Below are 17,229 nucleotides of genomic sequence, written 5' to 3'. Positions count from 1 at the left end.
TTCAGATTTTTAATGACCAAAGTCATTAATTAAATTTTAAGCCACCACGCTGAACGTCGAAACGTCGAACAATACTTGACCAAAATTTCAACCAATTTGGTTGAAAAATGAGGGCGTGACAGTGCCGCCTCAACTTTCACGAAAAGCCGGATATGACGTCATCAAAGATATTTATCAAAAAAATGAAAAAAACGTATGGGGATATCATACCCAGGAACTTTCATGTCAAATTTCATAAAGATCGGTCCAGTAGTTTGGTCTGAATCGCTCTACACGCACGCACACACACACACACACACACACACACACACACACACACATACGCACACACATACATACACACACACATACACCACGACCCTCGTCTCGATTCCCCCCTCGATGTTAAAACATTTAGTCATAACTTGACTAAATGTTAAAAGGAGGGAATCTTAAGATGGGGCCAATTAACTGAGGTTATGGGGCAAATTAACAGAGGTTATGAACAAAAATCTTAAAACCCAAGGTGTTAAAAAAGGGAGAGTCTTAAATTGGGTGTGGGGGGGGGGGGGGGGAGGCTTAAAAAGGCGGGGGGAGGTGGTAACTGTATGTAACTGAATGAAAGACATTACTTTTTAAAAAAACCAGAATCTATGGCATTTTGATTGGCATTATGCTGCTTTATGTGTAATATTGAGATTTAGTGTACACATATAGCTGAGAGAGTTAATTATGCTGGTTTATGTGTAATGAGATTTAGTGTACACATATAGCTCAGAGAGTTTGTGAAATGATGTTGCAGCCCCCGCGGTGGACACACCAGTGACGTTTGAAGGAAACGGAAAGTGGGAGTGGAGAGACATCAAAAACACATGGACACCCTATGACACCACCACCAACCAGCAAATTGAAGCAGCTTGCAAAAAGAAGAAAGCTCGCTCATGCCTAATTGACAGAGAGGGGAAAAGGTAAGCTGTGCCTTTGTCTCTCTGTTTTTTCGTCCAGTTGGCTCAGTGCCTGTTTGGTTGTGAAAATCATGTCATGGAATCTCTGGGTGGGGGTGGTAGTCTAGAAGTGGTTGGGAAAAATATCCGATGTACTGGACGAGTAACACAGCCGTCTGTCAGCTGTCTGTGTCACAGTGTATACAATCATGTACTGTGTTGCATTCCTGTGTCCAGCTGTCACAGTCAGATGAACTGGATGAGTAACACAGCCGTCTGTCAGTCTCTAGATGTCACACTACTTGTATACAATCATGTGCTGTGTTGCATTCCTGTGTCTAGCTGTCTGTGTCACAGTGTGTTCATGTGCTGTGTTGCATTCCTGTGTCTAGCTGTCTGTGTCACAGTGTGTTCATGTGCTGTGTTGCATTCCTGTGTCTGTGTCTGTGTCACAATGTGTTCATGAGCTGTGTTGCATTCCTGTGTCTAGCTGTCTGTGTCACAATGTGTTCATGAGCTGTGTTGCATTCCTGTGTCTAGCTGTCTGTGTCACAGTGTGTTCATGAGCTGTGTTGCATTCCTGTGTCTAGCTGTCTGTGTCACAGTGTGTACATGTGCTGTGTTGCATTCCTGTGTCTAGCTGTCTGTGTCACAGTGTGTACATGTGCTGTGTTGCATAAAATCCTGTGTCTAGCTGTCTGTGTTGCATTCCTGTGTCTAGCTGTCTGTGTCATTGTGTACAATCATGTGCTGTGTTGCATTCCTGTGTCTAGCTGTCTGTGTCACAGTATATACATGTGCTGTGTTGTATTCCTGTGTCTATAGCTGTCTGTGGCGTAGTGTGTACGTGCTGTGTTGCATTCCTGTGTCTAGCTGTCTGTGTCTAATTAGTGTGTACATGTGTTTCCATAACCCACCGACCTCTGACATGGATTACAGGATTACGGGATCTTTTTCGTGTGCACTTGGTCTTGTGCTTGCGTGTACACACGAAGGGGGTTATTAGTCACTAGCAGGTCTGCACATAAGTTGACCTGGGAGATCGAAAAAATGTCCACTCTTAACCCACCGGGCGGCAGTGACCGGGATTCGAACTCACGACTTCCCAATTAGGAAGCCGACATCTTAGCACCACGCCACCGGCACGTTTGGCCTGGTGGTAAGGCTTCCGCCCCGTGATCGGTAGGTCGTGGGTTCGAACCCAGGCCGGGTCATACCTAAGACTTAAAATTGGCAATCTAGTGGCTGCTCCGCCTGGCGTCTGGCATTATGGGGTTAGTGCTAGGACTGGTTGGTCCGGTGTCAGAATAATGTGACTGGGTGAGACATGAAGCCTGTGCTGCGACTTCTGTCTTGTGTGTGGCGCACGTTATATGTCAAAGCAGCACCGCCCTGATATGGCCCTTCGTGGTCGGCTGGGTGTTTAAGCAAACAAACAAACAAACAAACCACCTCGCCACTGCGCCCGCCCGGTAGTATCAATAGGAGATAAGTAATATTTTCCAGTATATGATTATGTAATGATTGAACATTGGATTTCCCTTCTTTGACCATGTGAGGATATTTAGGCATCTGGCCTGAGTAAAAACAGGCATGTTTGTGTGCGTTGAATTGTAAACAAAAATACAGGAATTCTAACTATTCTGGATGGATACGTAAATGCTGTTTGTATTTTTCACCAAATTATGACATTTTACACAGCTTGAGACAGATACAATTGTATTGTTCTCTCTGACAGCACTCACATATAATATTCATTTTATCGTTCTGTTTCAGCCGGCGGGTGATGTTCACAAAAATGGTGGAGAAGTCGATCGAGGAGGGGAGCGAGTGCGAGGTGCGAAGACGACTGGTGGATAATTCATGAAGTAGGCTTCCCACTCACAGACAGAAAGAGTGCGAGGTGCAAAGACGACTGGTGGATAATTCATGAAGCAGGCTTCCCACTCACAGACAGAAAGAGTGCGAGGTGCAAAGACGACTGGTGGATAATTCATGAAGTAGGCTTCCCACTCACAGACAGAAAGAGTGCGAGGTGCAAAGACGACTGGTGGATAATTCATGAAGCAGGCTTCCCACTCACAGACACAAAGAGTGCGAGGTGCAAAGACGACTGGTGGATAATTCATGAAGCAGGCTTCCCACTAACAGACAGAGAGAGTGCGAAGACGACTGGTGGATAATTCATGGAGCAGGCTTCACACTAACAGACAGAGGGGACCAACAAACAGCTGTGAATGCTATTCCTCTCGAAAGGCTCTCATGCAAGTCCTAGCCGTGAAAAAAGATTGAGCAGGGGCTTCTGTCTTTACGTTACATGAAACAAACTCTTAGTTGAAAGAGATAAAGCGAAATGTGGGCTTTCAAATTGATTAAAATTGCGAAAGAAAACCGACTCACATTTATTAACTGGGCTTCGTATGGAGGAAACACTGTTTACACAGTACAGTACCCGGCGAAAAAAACGCAACTCATTCGTGCCCACTGTTGCAAGGGATTTTTTGTCATTTTCAAATTGTTGTAACATATGAACCAGATAAGGTACATCAGAAAGGAAGACAGATTCGTGGAGGATATTTGACTGGCTGTACGATTAGTGCATATTATTTAATCGCTTTCTTTTTTTACCTTTTCATAAACTGTGTTATACAGGGTAGGGGTCAAGCGAGTCGTGATTGCGAATGAGTTGCGTTTCTTTTGCCGGGTACTGTACAAGCAGATGACGTTCATGATTTGTGATACAGTGGTACCTGCGATGTGAGGTCCCTTCCATGACAGGACACCCCGCATGAGAGGACAAGTAAAAGTACAACATTTTTTTACCGTGTTAATTTGTTGGCAAAACTTGCAAATGCTGCTTTTTTTCTTCTTCTTTTTTTTTCTTTTTTTTTGGGGAGGGGGGGTGGGGGGGTGTTGGGGTGTGTAGCTTTTATACTCTAGAGCTTGTGTGAGTTTTTTCTGAACACAAAAGATTGGTAAATCATGAGATTATAATTTAGTTCTTTTCTTTTCATAATGTAAATGGTGATGTTAAATTGTGGCTGAAGCTGCTGTTTTATAATAACAAGACATGTCTAGCATTGCAAGACTGATTCGCATAACACATTCTTTAAATGGTCATTAGTGCATTTTGGTTTTTAAAAAGCAAGTAAAATGGTTTTATACCCTTTGTGTTCAAGGTTTTGTGGATCAGAATGATTCAAATAAAATGACTATGCCATAATAAAACAATGTAGATAAAACAATACATTGTATTATGTTTGTTTTGATTCCAAAGAGGATTTGTATGAGGCTTGCAGATCTTGCTCCAGTTCTTGGACACTGCTCATGCAAGCACCTGATTTAAGTTAGGGTATAGGGTTAGGCAAGTTCAAGTTTATTGGTCCATAACCCATGGGGGCATTTTGAACAATACATACAATCAATACAATCATGATATATGCTAATATAGTAAATAAAATTTAAAAAAATAAAAAAATAAACAAATTAAAAAAAATTATGAAAAGCTGTTAGGCCAAGTCTGTCAATGGCCTAACTGCAGGCATCATGTGTATCTGCAGAAAATGCAAATTTCTCGCTGTTGAATTTGCAGAGACGCATCACTTCAAGCAGAAATGTTTCAGATGTCTCTCTCTTTTTTAATTTAATCATTCAACTGGTGTTTTAAGTGTTAACACACATGGACAAAGAATTAAACAAAGTCATACAATACAAGATGCTCCCCCCTAAAACTTCCCCTTCACATTCCTGTGGAACTTCCAGTCACTAAACATAGCCAGAGGAACCCCTAAGGTCATCTAATTTTATTGTTGCGATAATTGCGCCGCACTGCTGCTACTGTCCGGTAAAAATGATGGATGAACGCATGTGGCAGCTTTTGCTTTTGGTCACGTTCACTGCACTGTCGGCAGTGTCCCGCGAGCCCAATGTGTGTGTGTCATTATCATTGTGTGTGTTTGTGCGTGTGTTTATGTGTGTGTGTTCGAGTGTGTCAGTCAAGTGCTTCTCCATAGCTAGTCTGTGTGTGCAAAACGTTGACTGTTTGAATTGGATATATAAACACGGTAAATGAGAGGGAGGCCCGAATGCCCCTTTCTTGTAAAACTTGACGCCAGGTCCAGTCAGTCTGACCTTGGCATTTCCTGTGTATGTTATGTTTCGCATGCACTGTTCAGACAATGAAATCGTCTATGCCCAAGACACTCGATCAGACTGTACCGTGGTTAAAAAAACACTTGGACACTTTCTTCCTATCCTCCCCTTCCTCCCTTTTCCTCCCTCCACCCTCGCAAGAAGGGTAAGTGCGGTGGAAATCATTGAGTTCTCCCTTCCACAGGGGAATTTCCACCGCACTTACCCTTCTTGCGAGGGTGGAGGGAGGAATCTGCAAGTTGAAATGCCTGTGTGACGTTTTCATCTTTCGCCGTGTTGATATTTCGCTTCTCGGCCTCGTTGATCTAGTATAAACTCTACACTGAACAAAAAAACACCCTTCGATAGTACTGATGAGCGACATTGTGTACCTTACATTCATGGGGCCAAATTTGTCCAACCAATTTGTTTTAATTAACTTAGAAATTTGATTCATCCTAAAATGTTTTCCTTCTTACTCAAGGGACGTAACCACTCAGTACACGTTTTCGAAGAATTCGATTTTGGGGGTGAAATCTACTAAATGTTACCACCTGTCCAATGTTCTTCACATGCAAGAAACTGACATGCTTTTCGTCCATAAATAATTTCACTTCTTAATTTTACCAGGAAACAACATTTCAGTCTTGAGTATATGTCGAGGGGGAAATATGTACACAGGCGAAAGATGAAATCGTGACACCTGCAGCTTGACTGTTCACAAGCGTCCGCCATTATGGCGTCTTGGTGTGTCTCCGATGCCCCTTTTCCGCCGCCGCCGCCATAGTGTAAAAAAAAAAGAAGAAAAAAAGGTAGTTGTAAGTAGTACAATAGTAGCAGTAGTAGTAGTACATGTAGTACAGTAGCAACAACTGTGTGTGGTCAGCAGTAGTAGTATCCCCTTCCCCGCGGCCTTCCTCGGTGAAGTAAAAAATATCGAATTGTGCCAACTACCCAGAAGAGAGAAAATGTAAGTTTTACGCCCTCACGGCAAAGCCATTAGGGGCATGTTACACGGGCAGGGGGGGGGGGGGGGGGGATGTAGACAGCTGGCTGCCGGCTGCTAGAGGAGACCTGAAATGGGCTAGGGACCGGGTTGGGTCGTCTTGGGTCAGTGCTGAAATGGTTACTTTATTGGCTGTTGGCCGAACGGACACCCGGGCTTCATATTTTTGCATGCATGTACCGGTATTCGTGTTTCCAAGGCCTGAGGCTCTCGCTGTGACCCTGGGATCTTTATCGCGCGCATGCGTGCCCACGGGGGTGTTCGGACACCGAGGAGAGTCTGCACAAAGTTGACTCTGGGACACACATCCCGCGCCGAACTTGGGGGTTGAAACCACGCTGATAGTAACAACCGGTTTTAAAGCCAGCGCCTCTACCGACTGGGCAAACTCCCCCCCCCCCCCCCAATTGGTTGGGGTCAAGAAGTTCCATGGAGGGCGGGGGGTATGGAGTAACACATAGTGGTTTGCTCAGAACATTCCCACCCAAGCAGAGCCGCGCTAGGGGTACGCATTACCGTGAAGCTGGCAGTCAGTGCTACCAAATGTCGTCTACTGTGTCTACCACTCGGGCAGAAGGAAAAAAACCCACCATGGTTTGAAACTGGGATGTAGAGAAGAGAAAAAACAAAACTTGACTAAATGTAAAAAGAGGGGAAGGAAATTGTTGTGGAAGACGAAGCCGAATGTGTTAGAAAATGTATGGACTACCAACAAGTGACTGACAAAAGGGAGGAGGAGGCGGTGGGGAGGATTCTACGAGATTATGAGGCGCTGATGAGGAGGAACTTGGCTGATGATATTTCGGGGAACAGCTAGCTAGCCTAAAAATGATAGTCAACGTGATGGCAAAAAAAAGGGAAGGGAAACCACAAGCGTAAAAAAAAAAAAGTTCCTCGAATGAACCATGTGAAGTTGTTGGGGGACAAGTACGATGGGGACCGATAACCGTCAGAAAAAAAGTGCATATTTGCCGTAGCTAACACAGCAGTGAACAACGCGGCTCCTCTCGTACATGGAGTGTGCGGCGGAACCGGTGTAACACGAGAAAATTACTCCCACGAGATTTTTACTCCGGAGTAAAAATTTCGTACGAAAAAGTTACTCCCTTTACGAAAAAAGCACTCCCCCATTGCACGAGAAAATTACTCCCCAAGACAGGTGAGTTCCGAGTAAACATTTCGTACAAAAATGTTACTCCCCTGACGAATAAATAACGAATAAATTACTTCACCCCAACACGAGCAATTTAACTTCCCATGCCAGGTGTACGAAATTTGTACTCCCTTGTCCCCTGTTAGTCTTGGTGGTGGAAGGGATGAAAGGAGGGTAGCGCGACATTCGTGTGCGCGAGATCACTTATTGGCATTATCCCTTCGCCCGCATCCCATTTTTTCGTACGAGATTTTTTCTGGAAGTAAAAAAAAATGTGGAGTAAAAATTTCGTGGAGGGAGTAATTTTTTCGTGCCTTGGGGAGTTCTTTTCTCGAACGAAAAGTGTACTCGGAGTAAGGAGAGGCTTACTGGCAGGGAGAGACTTACGCAAGGCTGCTCTCTTTTTCGCCGGTGCTGCAAGCAGCTTGGCTAGCCGGCGGTGAAGGCTGAAAGCGGGATGGATTGGATTGGATTTACAGTCCAGTGAGGTTACCCTCATGGAAATTCGGGCTGCTTTCTCCCCGGGGAAAGCGAGCTGCCATACATACGGCGCTACCCATATTTTTTTTTATTTTTTTATTTTTTTATTTTTTTTTTTATTTATTTTTTTTATTTTTTATGTATGTATGCCAACACGCTGCGGGCGCATCACACAACCATTCGTTGGGCTACTCGGAGTAAGAATTTCGTACGAAATATTTACTCTGGAGTACATTTTTCGTGGAGTAAAAATTTCGTGTTACACCGGCCGTGTGTGTTCGTCGTTCCTAAAAGTTTCTGGAAAGAAAGGACGTGAAGGTTCTTTTCACACACTCTCAGTCTCTGATGATTTTGACAGTAGAGAGAGAGAAAGAGAGAGAGATTCTGCGGCGGCGTCGTCGTCCGGTCAGTGACTTGGGACGAAAAGAAAGGAGGAGGAGGAGGACAAGGGAGCACCTTTTTTTTTATTTTTTTTTAAAGGTCACAATAATTTGGTTCTGATTTTTTAATTTTTTTGTAGTAGTAGTAGAAGAATGTTTCCTATATTGCAAGCCGGGACTTTTTTTAATGGCTATAATAACATGTATGACAACAACAAACAAAAGAAAAACAAGTCGCGTAAGGCGAAAATACAATATTTAGTCAAGTAGCTGTCGAACTCACAGAATGAAAGTGAACGCAATGCCATTTTTCAGCAAGACCGTATACTCGTAGCATCGTCAGTCCACCGCTCATGGCAAAGGCAGTGAAATTGACAAGAAGAGCGGGGTTGTAGTTGCGCTAAGAAGGATAGCACGCTTTTCTGTACCTCTCTTTGTTTTAACTTTCTGAGCGTGTTTTTAATCCAAACATATCATATCTATATGTTTTTGGAATCAGGAACCGACAAGGAATAAGATGAAAGTGTTTTTAAATTGATTTGGAACATTTAATTTTGATAATAATTTTTATATATTTAATTTTCAGAGCTTGTTTTTAATCCGAATATAACATATTTATATGTTTTTGGAATCAGCAAATGATGGAGAATAAGATAAACGTAAATTTGGATCGTTTTATAAATTTTTATTTTTTTTTACAATTTTCCGATTTTTAATGACCAAAGTCATTAATTAATTTTTAAGCCACCAAGCTGAAATGCAACACCGAACCCCGGGCTTCGTCGAAGAATACTTGACCAAAATTTGAACCAATTTGGTTGAAAAATGAGGGCGTGACAGTGCCGCCTCAACTTTCACGAAAAGCCGGATATGACGTCATCAAAGACATTTATCAAAAAAATGAAAAAAACGTTCGGGGATTTCATACCCAGGAACTCTCATGTCAAATTTCATAAAGATCGGTCCAGTAGTTTAGTCTGAATCGCTCTACACACACACACACACACACACACGCACGCACGCACATACACCACGACCCTCGTTTCGATTCCCCCTCGATGTTAAAATATTTAGTCAAAACTTGACTAAATATAAAAAAAGGATGATGAACTTTTTTTTGTGTGTGTGAAGTATCAAAATCTAGCTGAACTTCGGCGCCGGGAACGAACGAACGGAAGGAGGGAGGGAGGGAGGGAGGATTTTGCCATTATAGTTTATTCGTGTAAAGCCGAGCGGTCTTAGCTTCACATTAACTCTAACTGTCTGTGTCTGTGTCTTAGATGTTATACGTGTTTGAAGGTCATTTGTCAGGATGGCAATCACACGACAGGACAAACAGACACACAGAATAGAAACTCAAGAAGAGGCAGGTAAAGTTCAAAATTGTATTGAATCAAAACAAATCATAAAAACAACTCAATACAAGGCGTAGTTCTTTTCAGAAAGTATATCTGTACATTGGTTCACTCTATTCCTGTAATTTTCCTACTACTTAAAAATATATTCTAAGTCCTAAAATGGTTGAAAATTTGGGGATGACCCGTAGGGTACCCTTAGCAAAAATACGCTACTGAAAAAAATAGCCTATGTCCTAAAATGGCAGAAAATTTGGGCAGGGGTTCGGGGCCTGAGTAAAAATAAAGTAAAAGAGTAAAGCGACGCCACTTTACTCGCCGTGTGGTAACCTGGGACTGCGGAACGTTTGTTTTTAACACTGTCAGTTCAGTCCACAGGGCGGAGTCCGGTATACCATTTAGACACTTAAGCCAGGTTGGTTGCCAAAACTCCGGAGGACAGTTTAGAGATAACAACAAATACTTCTCAGTACTCAGGTTTGGACTCATCCACAACCATTCCCACCGAAGCAATGCTGTAACCCTAAGTGGTGGTGGGGAGTCCGGTATACCATTTAGACACTTAATAGAGCAGCTATCCTACGACTATAACCATAGGAACCAGAGAATAATTGCAAGATTTGCTTTGTAAAGTTGTTTTGATAGCTCTATGGTACCGCTATAATATAAAACAAGTCGCGTAAGGCGAAAATACAATATTTAGTCAAGTAGCTGTCGAACTCACAGAATGAAACTGAACGCAATGCCATTTTTCAGCAAGACCGTAACTATACTCGTAGCACTCGTCAGTCCACCGCTCATGGCAAAGGCAGTGAAATTGACAAGAAGAGCGGGGTAGTAGTTGCGCTAAGAAGGATAGCACGCTTTTCTGTACCTCTCTTTGTTTTAACTTTCTGAGCGTGTTTTGAATCCAAACATATCATATCTATATGTTTTTGGAATCAGGAACCGACAAGGCAAAGTAATCCATGTTTTTCGAGTATGTTTTCGGATTTATTTTGTAGAATGCTTTGATAGAATAATAGGTAATAATGATATAAGAAAATGCAAGGTAGCGTTTCAAAAGTAGGTCATGTCCAGCTTACCTTTTGTCACGAACATATCCAACCTTTTGTGATTTTTGAAAGGCCACGAAATCCATGTTTTTGAAGGATGTTTTCGGGTTTATCATCGAGAATGCTTTCACATGATAGTAACAATGATATAGGTAAATATAAGTAATCATTTCAAAAGAAGGTCAGGTCAAGGTCAAACTGGCGTCTCCTCCCAAACATCTAACCTTGTGTGCTCTTTGCGGGCCGCAAAATCCATGTTTTTATGAGTGTTTTCGGGTTCGTATCCAAGAACGCGTTGAAATGATAGTAGTAATGATATTTTGTCTGCCAAGTTAAAGTAAACAACTCTGTGTACACAGTTTAGTCGTAAGTGTGAAGGATGTATCGAAATCACAGCTTCCACAATACGACGTGACTGTGTGCAAAGGCAAATACGAATACACATAGTTCTTTTTGTCCTGATGTAAGTTGTTTATAGGATGTTTTGATTAGTACAGTTTCTAGTTTCTTTTTAAATTAGAATTGAAGGGACAGGCAGAATGGCCGGGTCATACATAATGTGTTGGTGAAACAGTTAGCGGAGTTGGTTAGAAACGATCTATGAAAGTTGTCCGTGTCTCCACAAAACACAAGTACACCTGGAGACTTGCAATTTTCTATAAGACCACTGTTTGATGTTTCTGTTGTGAACAATAATGCAATGCACACATATTATGATTGCTGTGTGTATAATTCTGAACTTGATTTTTTTCTGCTCAAGATACTCAAAATATTTTGCCACATTTCTTATAGCCTGACAAAACATAAAGCACATCCTGGTCCTTGTATCCCTTTAAATCGTTTATGTCATTCTCGTCTGTACACATGTCATAAGCGTTAGAAAGTTCAAGCCCATGGCATTCACCACAAACAAAAGAGCAATCCAAACCATGCTTTTTACAACTATAGCGCTTTGGGTCACTCTTGAGATTCGCCGTGACTGACAGCAGCTTGGAAGGGGCTGGGTGAGGAAAGATCAGCAGGACAGGGTCTTCCAGTTGTCTTTCAGTCACAATCGTGAGGTTCATGTCCAGTCTTGCACTTGGAGATATACACGACGACTGTGGTAATTGACTGCAACAGGACGACAGTGCAATGATAAACAGGAACTCCCCCTTGCAACTTTCGTGCGGAACATCTTGTACCTCAAGTGAGCAACTGTCTGATCATATAACGCAGCAAGTATCTTCTCTCCGGCTTTAGTGATGTTGCTTGGTCTGCGCTCTGGTAGGAACGGGGTAGCCAGATTCCTCAGTTCTTGTGGTATCTGAAGGTCGCTTGCCCGTTCCAAACGGCCTTGGCGCTGTGTCGCAGCCACTGATCGCATGGATGGCTGATAATACTTGGCGTGCTCTGCCAAGAAATCTCCTGGTCTGCCTGACATTCATCACATTTGAATGCCTTGGCACTTATTATGTGGCTTGGTTCAAGAAAGATTTTATGATGGTTGTCCTAGGTGCCAGGGGATTAGTCTGTGCCTTCTCCTACCGTGAACAACAGTGACATGTGTCTTTGAACTCTCCAGAGCCTGAGCAGCTATCATGCAGTGCGGATCTCCGTCAGCACGCACCGTCCTACACAAGTTTACCGTAAGGGCAACAGACAGTAGATAAAGGAATCGCTGCCTGTTCTCGTTGTTGGCAAGAAGCACATCCTTTTTTCACCTACATCGTCATTTCCAACTTGAAAGGCGAACACCTTTCCTTAACTCGACGGTTATGGGTGACGTCCCTGGTAGATGGTCCGGGCTTGTATCCATCGAAAACCACGGTTACGTGCTGGAACCTGTGTTAAACAAACTAGAAGGAATATCGTAAGATTGCAGCAAATGTTGCACATCGAGGCCAAGGTATCCGCTGCAGAAGAGTCTCTCCGTCCAGACTGTATTTAAACTTCAACACCACATGACTGTCTCTACGGGATGTCAGCTTTGGTAGTTTTTCATATTTCTTCTGCAAGATGGGACTTGTTTGCTGGTCTTTGGTCTTTAGAGTCTAATTTCAACTGACTCCCTCCCCCATCCCTAGAACAAGGCCGCGTCAATAATGCAACTGTGGGTCCTCAGTAACACCATCTCAATCAATCTTTACAGAGTTGTTGGGTTCTGTGGCAACAGCAATAGCTTGGTCTGAACGTTTGAATAAGACATTATCTGGTCATACATTTTCGCCAGAATGACGATACCTATCTCACAGGCCTTGTGAGTGATGGAACAGGAGTCAGGAACCAAGGGTGTGGCTATATGTGTTTGTTGTGTGTTTAACACACTTTAGGTCTGGGGACTCACCAAAAAGATATATATCCCCTCCAAGAAGCAGTCCGTGATTTTGGTGACTTTCTCATTCTGTGCCTCCCTGGCAGCACTCATGTACATGTGTTGGTAATAAGTTTCGTGCAAATACAACCTGTGTCATCCGGTAATATTCTTCAATTCTTTTCAATATATATATTTTAGTTTTACAAGTTTCAATTGGGATGAATCAGGTGAGTATTACACCATATCATTCTGTAAATATATGTTGATGCTACATCACCATAAAGTCCATAGACAGTGAACAATTAAGAAAAGACGGTGTCCAAGCTTCTAAATGCTCTTCTTTCTCCTTTAAATTGAATTCTCTTTTTGATGAGGCATGCATTTCAAATTCGACGGTGTAAGAGTTAGGTAGGTCTATAAATCCTTATTGTGTTTGGAAATCACTCACTGTGTGTGTGTGTGTGTGTGTGTGTGTGTGTGTGTGTGTGTGTGTGTGTGTGTGTGTGTTTCTCTCTCTCTCTCTTTTTCTCTCTCTCTCCCTCTCTCTCTCTGTCTCTCTCTCTCTGTAAAACACTGCACACACACACACACACACACACACACACACACACACACACACACACAAACACACACGCACGCACACACACACACACATCTCTGATTAAATCCAACACAAACTATTACGGGGAACCATACTTCGGGAGATGGAAGATGGCTTTTAAATACAAGTAAACCTGTCTAATTTATTCCTCAAAAGATGAACAAAAATTTCACAAGTGTTTATGACTTTGGAACTTCGACATCCACTGAGTGGTAGTTTCTCTTATCCCTCAAAAAGACGTGCAAACCAAGCGATTAAACAAAGAAAAGCATAACCGGTTCTAGTATCAATTACCACAGGCTCAACTGTGACCGGCATTCCAGCGCAAGCAGTCTGACCCGGATGCCACTGATAAGGCGTTGACAGACACCTCGCGGTGCTTTCTGCTATGGCCGTCGGATGGTGTCAGAATGAATAAAAATGTGGGATGAATAATGCTTTATTTAATTTTATCTCATAAAATAAGCACTAGATTTTCCTAGATCATTAATATGTTTAAGAGCTAACTTTCCTCTTCAAGCAGACATCAAAATATAAAATCTTGCAATAATTCTCAGGTTGTTTTTTTAGTCTTATTAGATAATAAGCCAGGTTGGTTGCCAAGACTCCCGCCGAACCTTGAAAACTAACAGCTTATATACCTTTCGTGACTGTCCCTGTCAGTCCACGTGCAAAAACAAATTCGTGGCAAGTAACAGGAGCGTGACTTAGGGTTCACAACCCCGCCAGTTTAGTCGGCGCGATCGTGTCAACGTCATAGAACAAAATGGGGAGGGAGGGGGGGGGGTAGAGTCTCGAGGCTGCTGTCAGCCTCCATAGAAGCTACAGTTAAAATCCCTCAAAAATACACAAAAACTCCTGTACAAAGAAAACTACATCAAAAACGCTATAAAGACATACATCAATAAAATGGAGATTCTACGACGCATCATTTGATACCAAACACTCATTGGTTATCAACACTGTGAACAAAGTGCAAAACCTCTGACTATTACCTCGCAAAATAGTCATGTCACACCAAAAACTGTATGCAGTTACAAGTTAACCACAATCAAACACAGTGTATATTGAACAGGCTTCTCATATGTAGATGATAAACATAAAATCTACATTCTACTATAAAACAAATGAATACAGAATACATGTTTATATTGAATACGTGGGTAAAAGAAAGAATGATATACATGTAAAAGCTACATAAAAGACGAAAGAGAGAGAGAGAGAGAGAGAGAGAGAGAGAGAGAGAGAGAGAGAGAGAGAGAGAGAGAAAGAAAGAGAGAGAGAGAGAGTGTGTGTGTGTGTGTGTGTGTGTGTGTGTGTGTGTGTGTGTGTTCGTCTGTGTGTACCAAATATTATTCAACATAGAAGTAAAGAATCAGATCAAACAGGAAAGGAGGGTTGGGGAGGGAGGGAGAAAGGTGAGAGTTGGATGTCGAAAAACAATGCTCGGTTTCGCTGGCGGCACGTGCATAAACAAGCCGTAGAGGGTGAGTGACAGGAGAATTGACCTAGGGTTCATATCGTGTCAGTCAAATCGGCGCCATGTGTCAAAGCCAATTAAACAATGAAAAAGTACTGTATCATACCTATCTCCAAACCATTTACTAAGGGAAAGAACAAATTAATATGATTTTAGAGTGTGAATCTTAATTTCAAACAGTTTCAATACTAACTTAGATAATATATTCTGCTCTCTACGCTTTCTCTTCTTCTTCACTCTATAAACTTTAAGAAGAAAATTGCGTATGGAGAAAAGACAAAAATATTCCTGTAGTCGCTTTTCTCCACATTCGTGTGGTTCTTATTTCACGCATTTTCAAACTAATGATAAAAGTGTCTTCTTCTGGACCAAATCGACAGTTGAATCCACTCGGAAAACTCTTAATCGCGTTTTTTGCACGCGACTCCGCCCGCATTTTGTCAGTGGAGGTCATGCAACCCGACACCTGCCCCTTTTTAAGTGAAGCGGTGTTATTATGCAAAATCCATCATCAAAGGAATACTATTCCCTTTGTCACCGACTTGATCGCAGCTTTTTTAATGGCGATGGTTTTCCTGTCATTATGCAAAATCCGTCATCAAAGGACTACTATACCCGTTGTCGCCTGACTTGATTGCAGCTTCTTTTTTTTTGCGATGATTTTTCTGTCATTCATCTCAAATGGTCATATGGCGATCGTGCGAAAGGCCCAAAAGCTATCGTTCCGGTTTTGGGGGCGGCGGCGGCGGCGTCGGAATGAATAATTTCTTTAGTCTTGTGTTTGTATGGGCGAAGTTTTTGAAAGGAATGATGTGACACAAAGGAATTGTGACTCATTGACTATCGACCTCAGGGTTCGTTTATGTTGCGATAGGGCTTTTGTCGAGGTGAAATTAAAAATCGTGTTTCGGGGTCTTTCCCTTCCCTTCCCAGAAACAACAATGAATGAATCTTTCCTTCTTTTCCTCCTAGAATCAAAGCTGTAAAGTTGTTGTAGCACGGGCCAACCCCAACAACAAAACAAAGGAAAATAAGCCAACTCACACTCAAAAAATTTACAACAACTTGATTTTAGACTCGAAACCAAACCTCGAAAAACCCCACCAAGAATGAAAGTAAAAAACTTGACTAAATGTAAAAAAGAGGGGAGGGGTTTACACAATTCGGAAAGATTCTTCACTGTCGTAGGAACGGGGCCGGGGTAATAGACAGAACACGGAATTCTTCAGAATAGTATTCAACTGACCACGTGGCGATTGTTTTCCCCTGAAGCCAAGCATGAATAGGGCCTTTTACAGCTGACCGCGCGCTGAGTAATTTCGAGTTACTCCCCTTGGGTACGGGCAAACTCGCTGTCGATACTGTTACTGGATACAGACGAGATGGTCTGCTGCAACTTGTGAATACTATTCTGAAGAATTCCGTGTTCTTTCTACCCCGGCCCGTTCCAACAAACTATTGTGCCGAATTGTGTAAACCCTCCCTCTTTTTGTGTGTGTCTTTCCAAGCCACGACGGGACATGTGATGTTAAAAACTCTCTCTCTCTTGACCACCCGGCAGGGAAAGAATCTTCTCCCCCCCCCCTTTTTTTCAGGAAAGAATCGTCCCCCGTTCTTTTTTTTTCTCCCTCAAACACAGAAACAAATTATGCTTTCAAGTTCACTTTCTAAAACGGAAACATATCTCACACTTTGGGGCCATATCATCTTTCAGAAACTATTCGATCAAATCAGTAAACCTGTACCGCCGTTCCGAAGTCTGTTTTTTTAATTCACACTGCTGTTGCGTGCAGTGCGCGTGCCACAGAGGGAAAGAATATTCCCCCCGTTATTTATTTCACCCGAACAGAAACTGTATAGTTTTAGGAAAGATTCGTCCTCGATCTTTTCTCCCTTGTGTGAATCCAGATTGTCTAAATCGTTGGGGCTCAACTTTCTCGTGTGCATCAACTTTTTTGTTTGTTTTTCATCTCACAACTTTGAGGGCCCCAAAGGGTTTAAAATCGTGATCGTGATTGGCGTTTTTTGACCTTTCTGTGACCGTGATTGCCGAAATTTCCATTTCCGTGATCGTGATGGGACTTTGCCCGTGATCCGTGATGACAAAAAAATCAAGTCTCGTGATCGTGATTGTCATTTGTTTTCGTGATCGTGATGGGCATTATTGCAAAGCATTTTATTTTCAACGTACATTTTTCACAGCTGTATCACTCTATGAGTATGATCCTCTATTCGTCAAGGAGCTAATCCCGATTGAAGGGAAGCAACAACACATTCAGAAATATGATTTTGACAGCGATTGCTTCCCTTTAAGAGAACCAATCACAAAAAAAGACATCCAATCAGAAGGCGAATTGCAAAAGTCTGCC

At 42.5% G+C, this 17,229-nt stretch overlaps 1 protein-coding gene across 4 annotated transcripts in view; it reads left to right on the top strand.

The window, feature by feature from the left end:
- Nucleotides 1-4,170, top strand: part of LOC138968380 (uncharacterized) — a 48,840-nt gene extending 44,670 nt beyond the window's left edge. For all 4 annotated transcript variants that reach the window (XM_070340959.1, XM_070340958.1, XM_070340957.1 and 1 more), the window contains 2 exons: nucleotides 782-947; nucleotides 2,700-4,170. In XM_070340959.1, the coding sequence (XP_070197060.1) occupies nucleotides 782-947; nucleotides 2,700-2,790 (257 nt within the window). In that variant the 3' untranslated portion in view covers nucleotides 2,791-4,170. The remainder of the gene's footprint in view (nucleotides 1-781; nucleotides 948-2,699) is intronic.
- The last annotated feature ends 13,059 nt before the right edge of the window (nucleotides 4,171-17,229 follow it).

The sequence above is a fragment of the Littorina saxatilis genome, linkage group LG6, assembly GCF_037325665.1.
Source record: "Littorina saxatilis isolate snail1 linkage group LG6, US_GU_Lsax_2.0, whole genome shotgun sequence".
Taxonomy (NCBI): domain Eukaryota; kingdom Metazoa; phylum Mollusca; class Gastropoda; order Littorinimorpha; family Littorinidae; genus Littorina; species Littorina saxatilis.
This window is presented reverse-complemented; position numbering and strand designations above follow the sequence as displayed.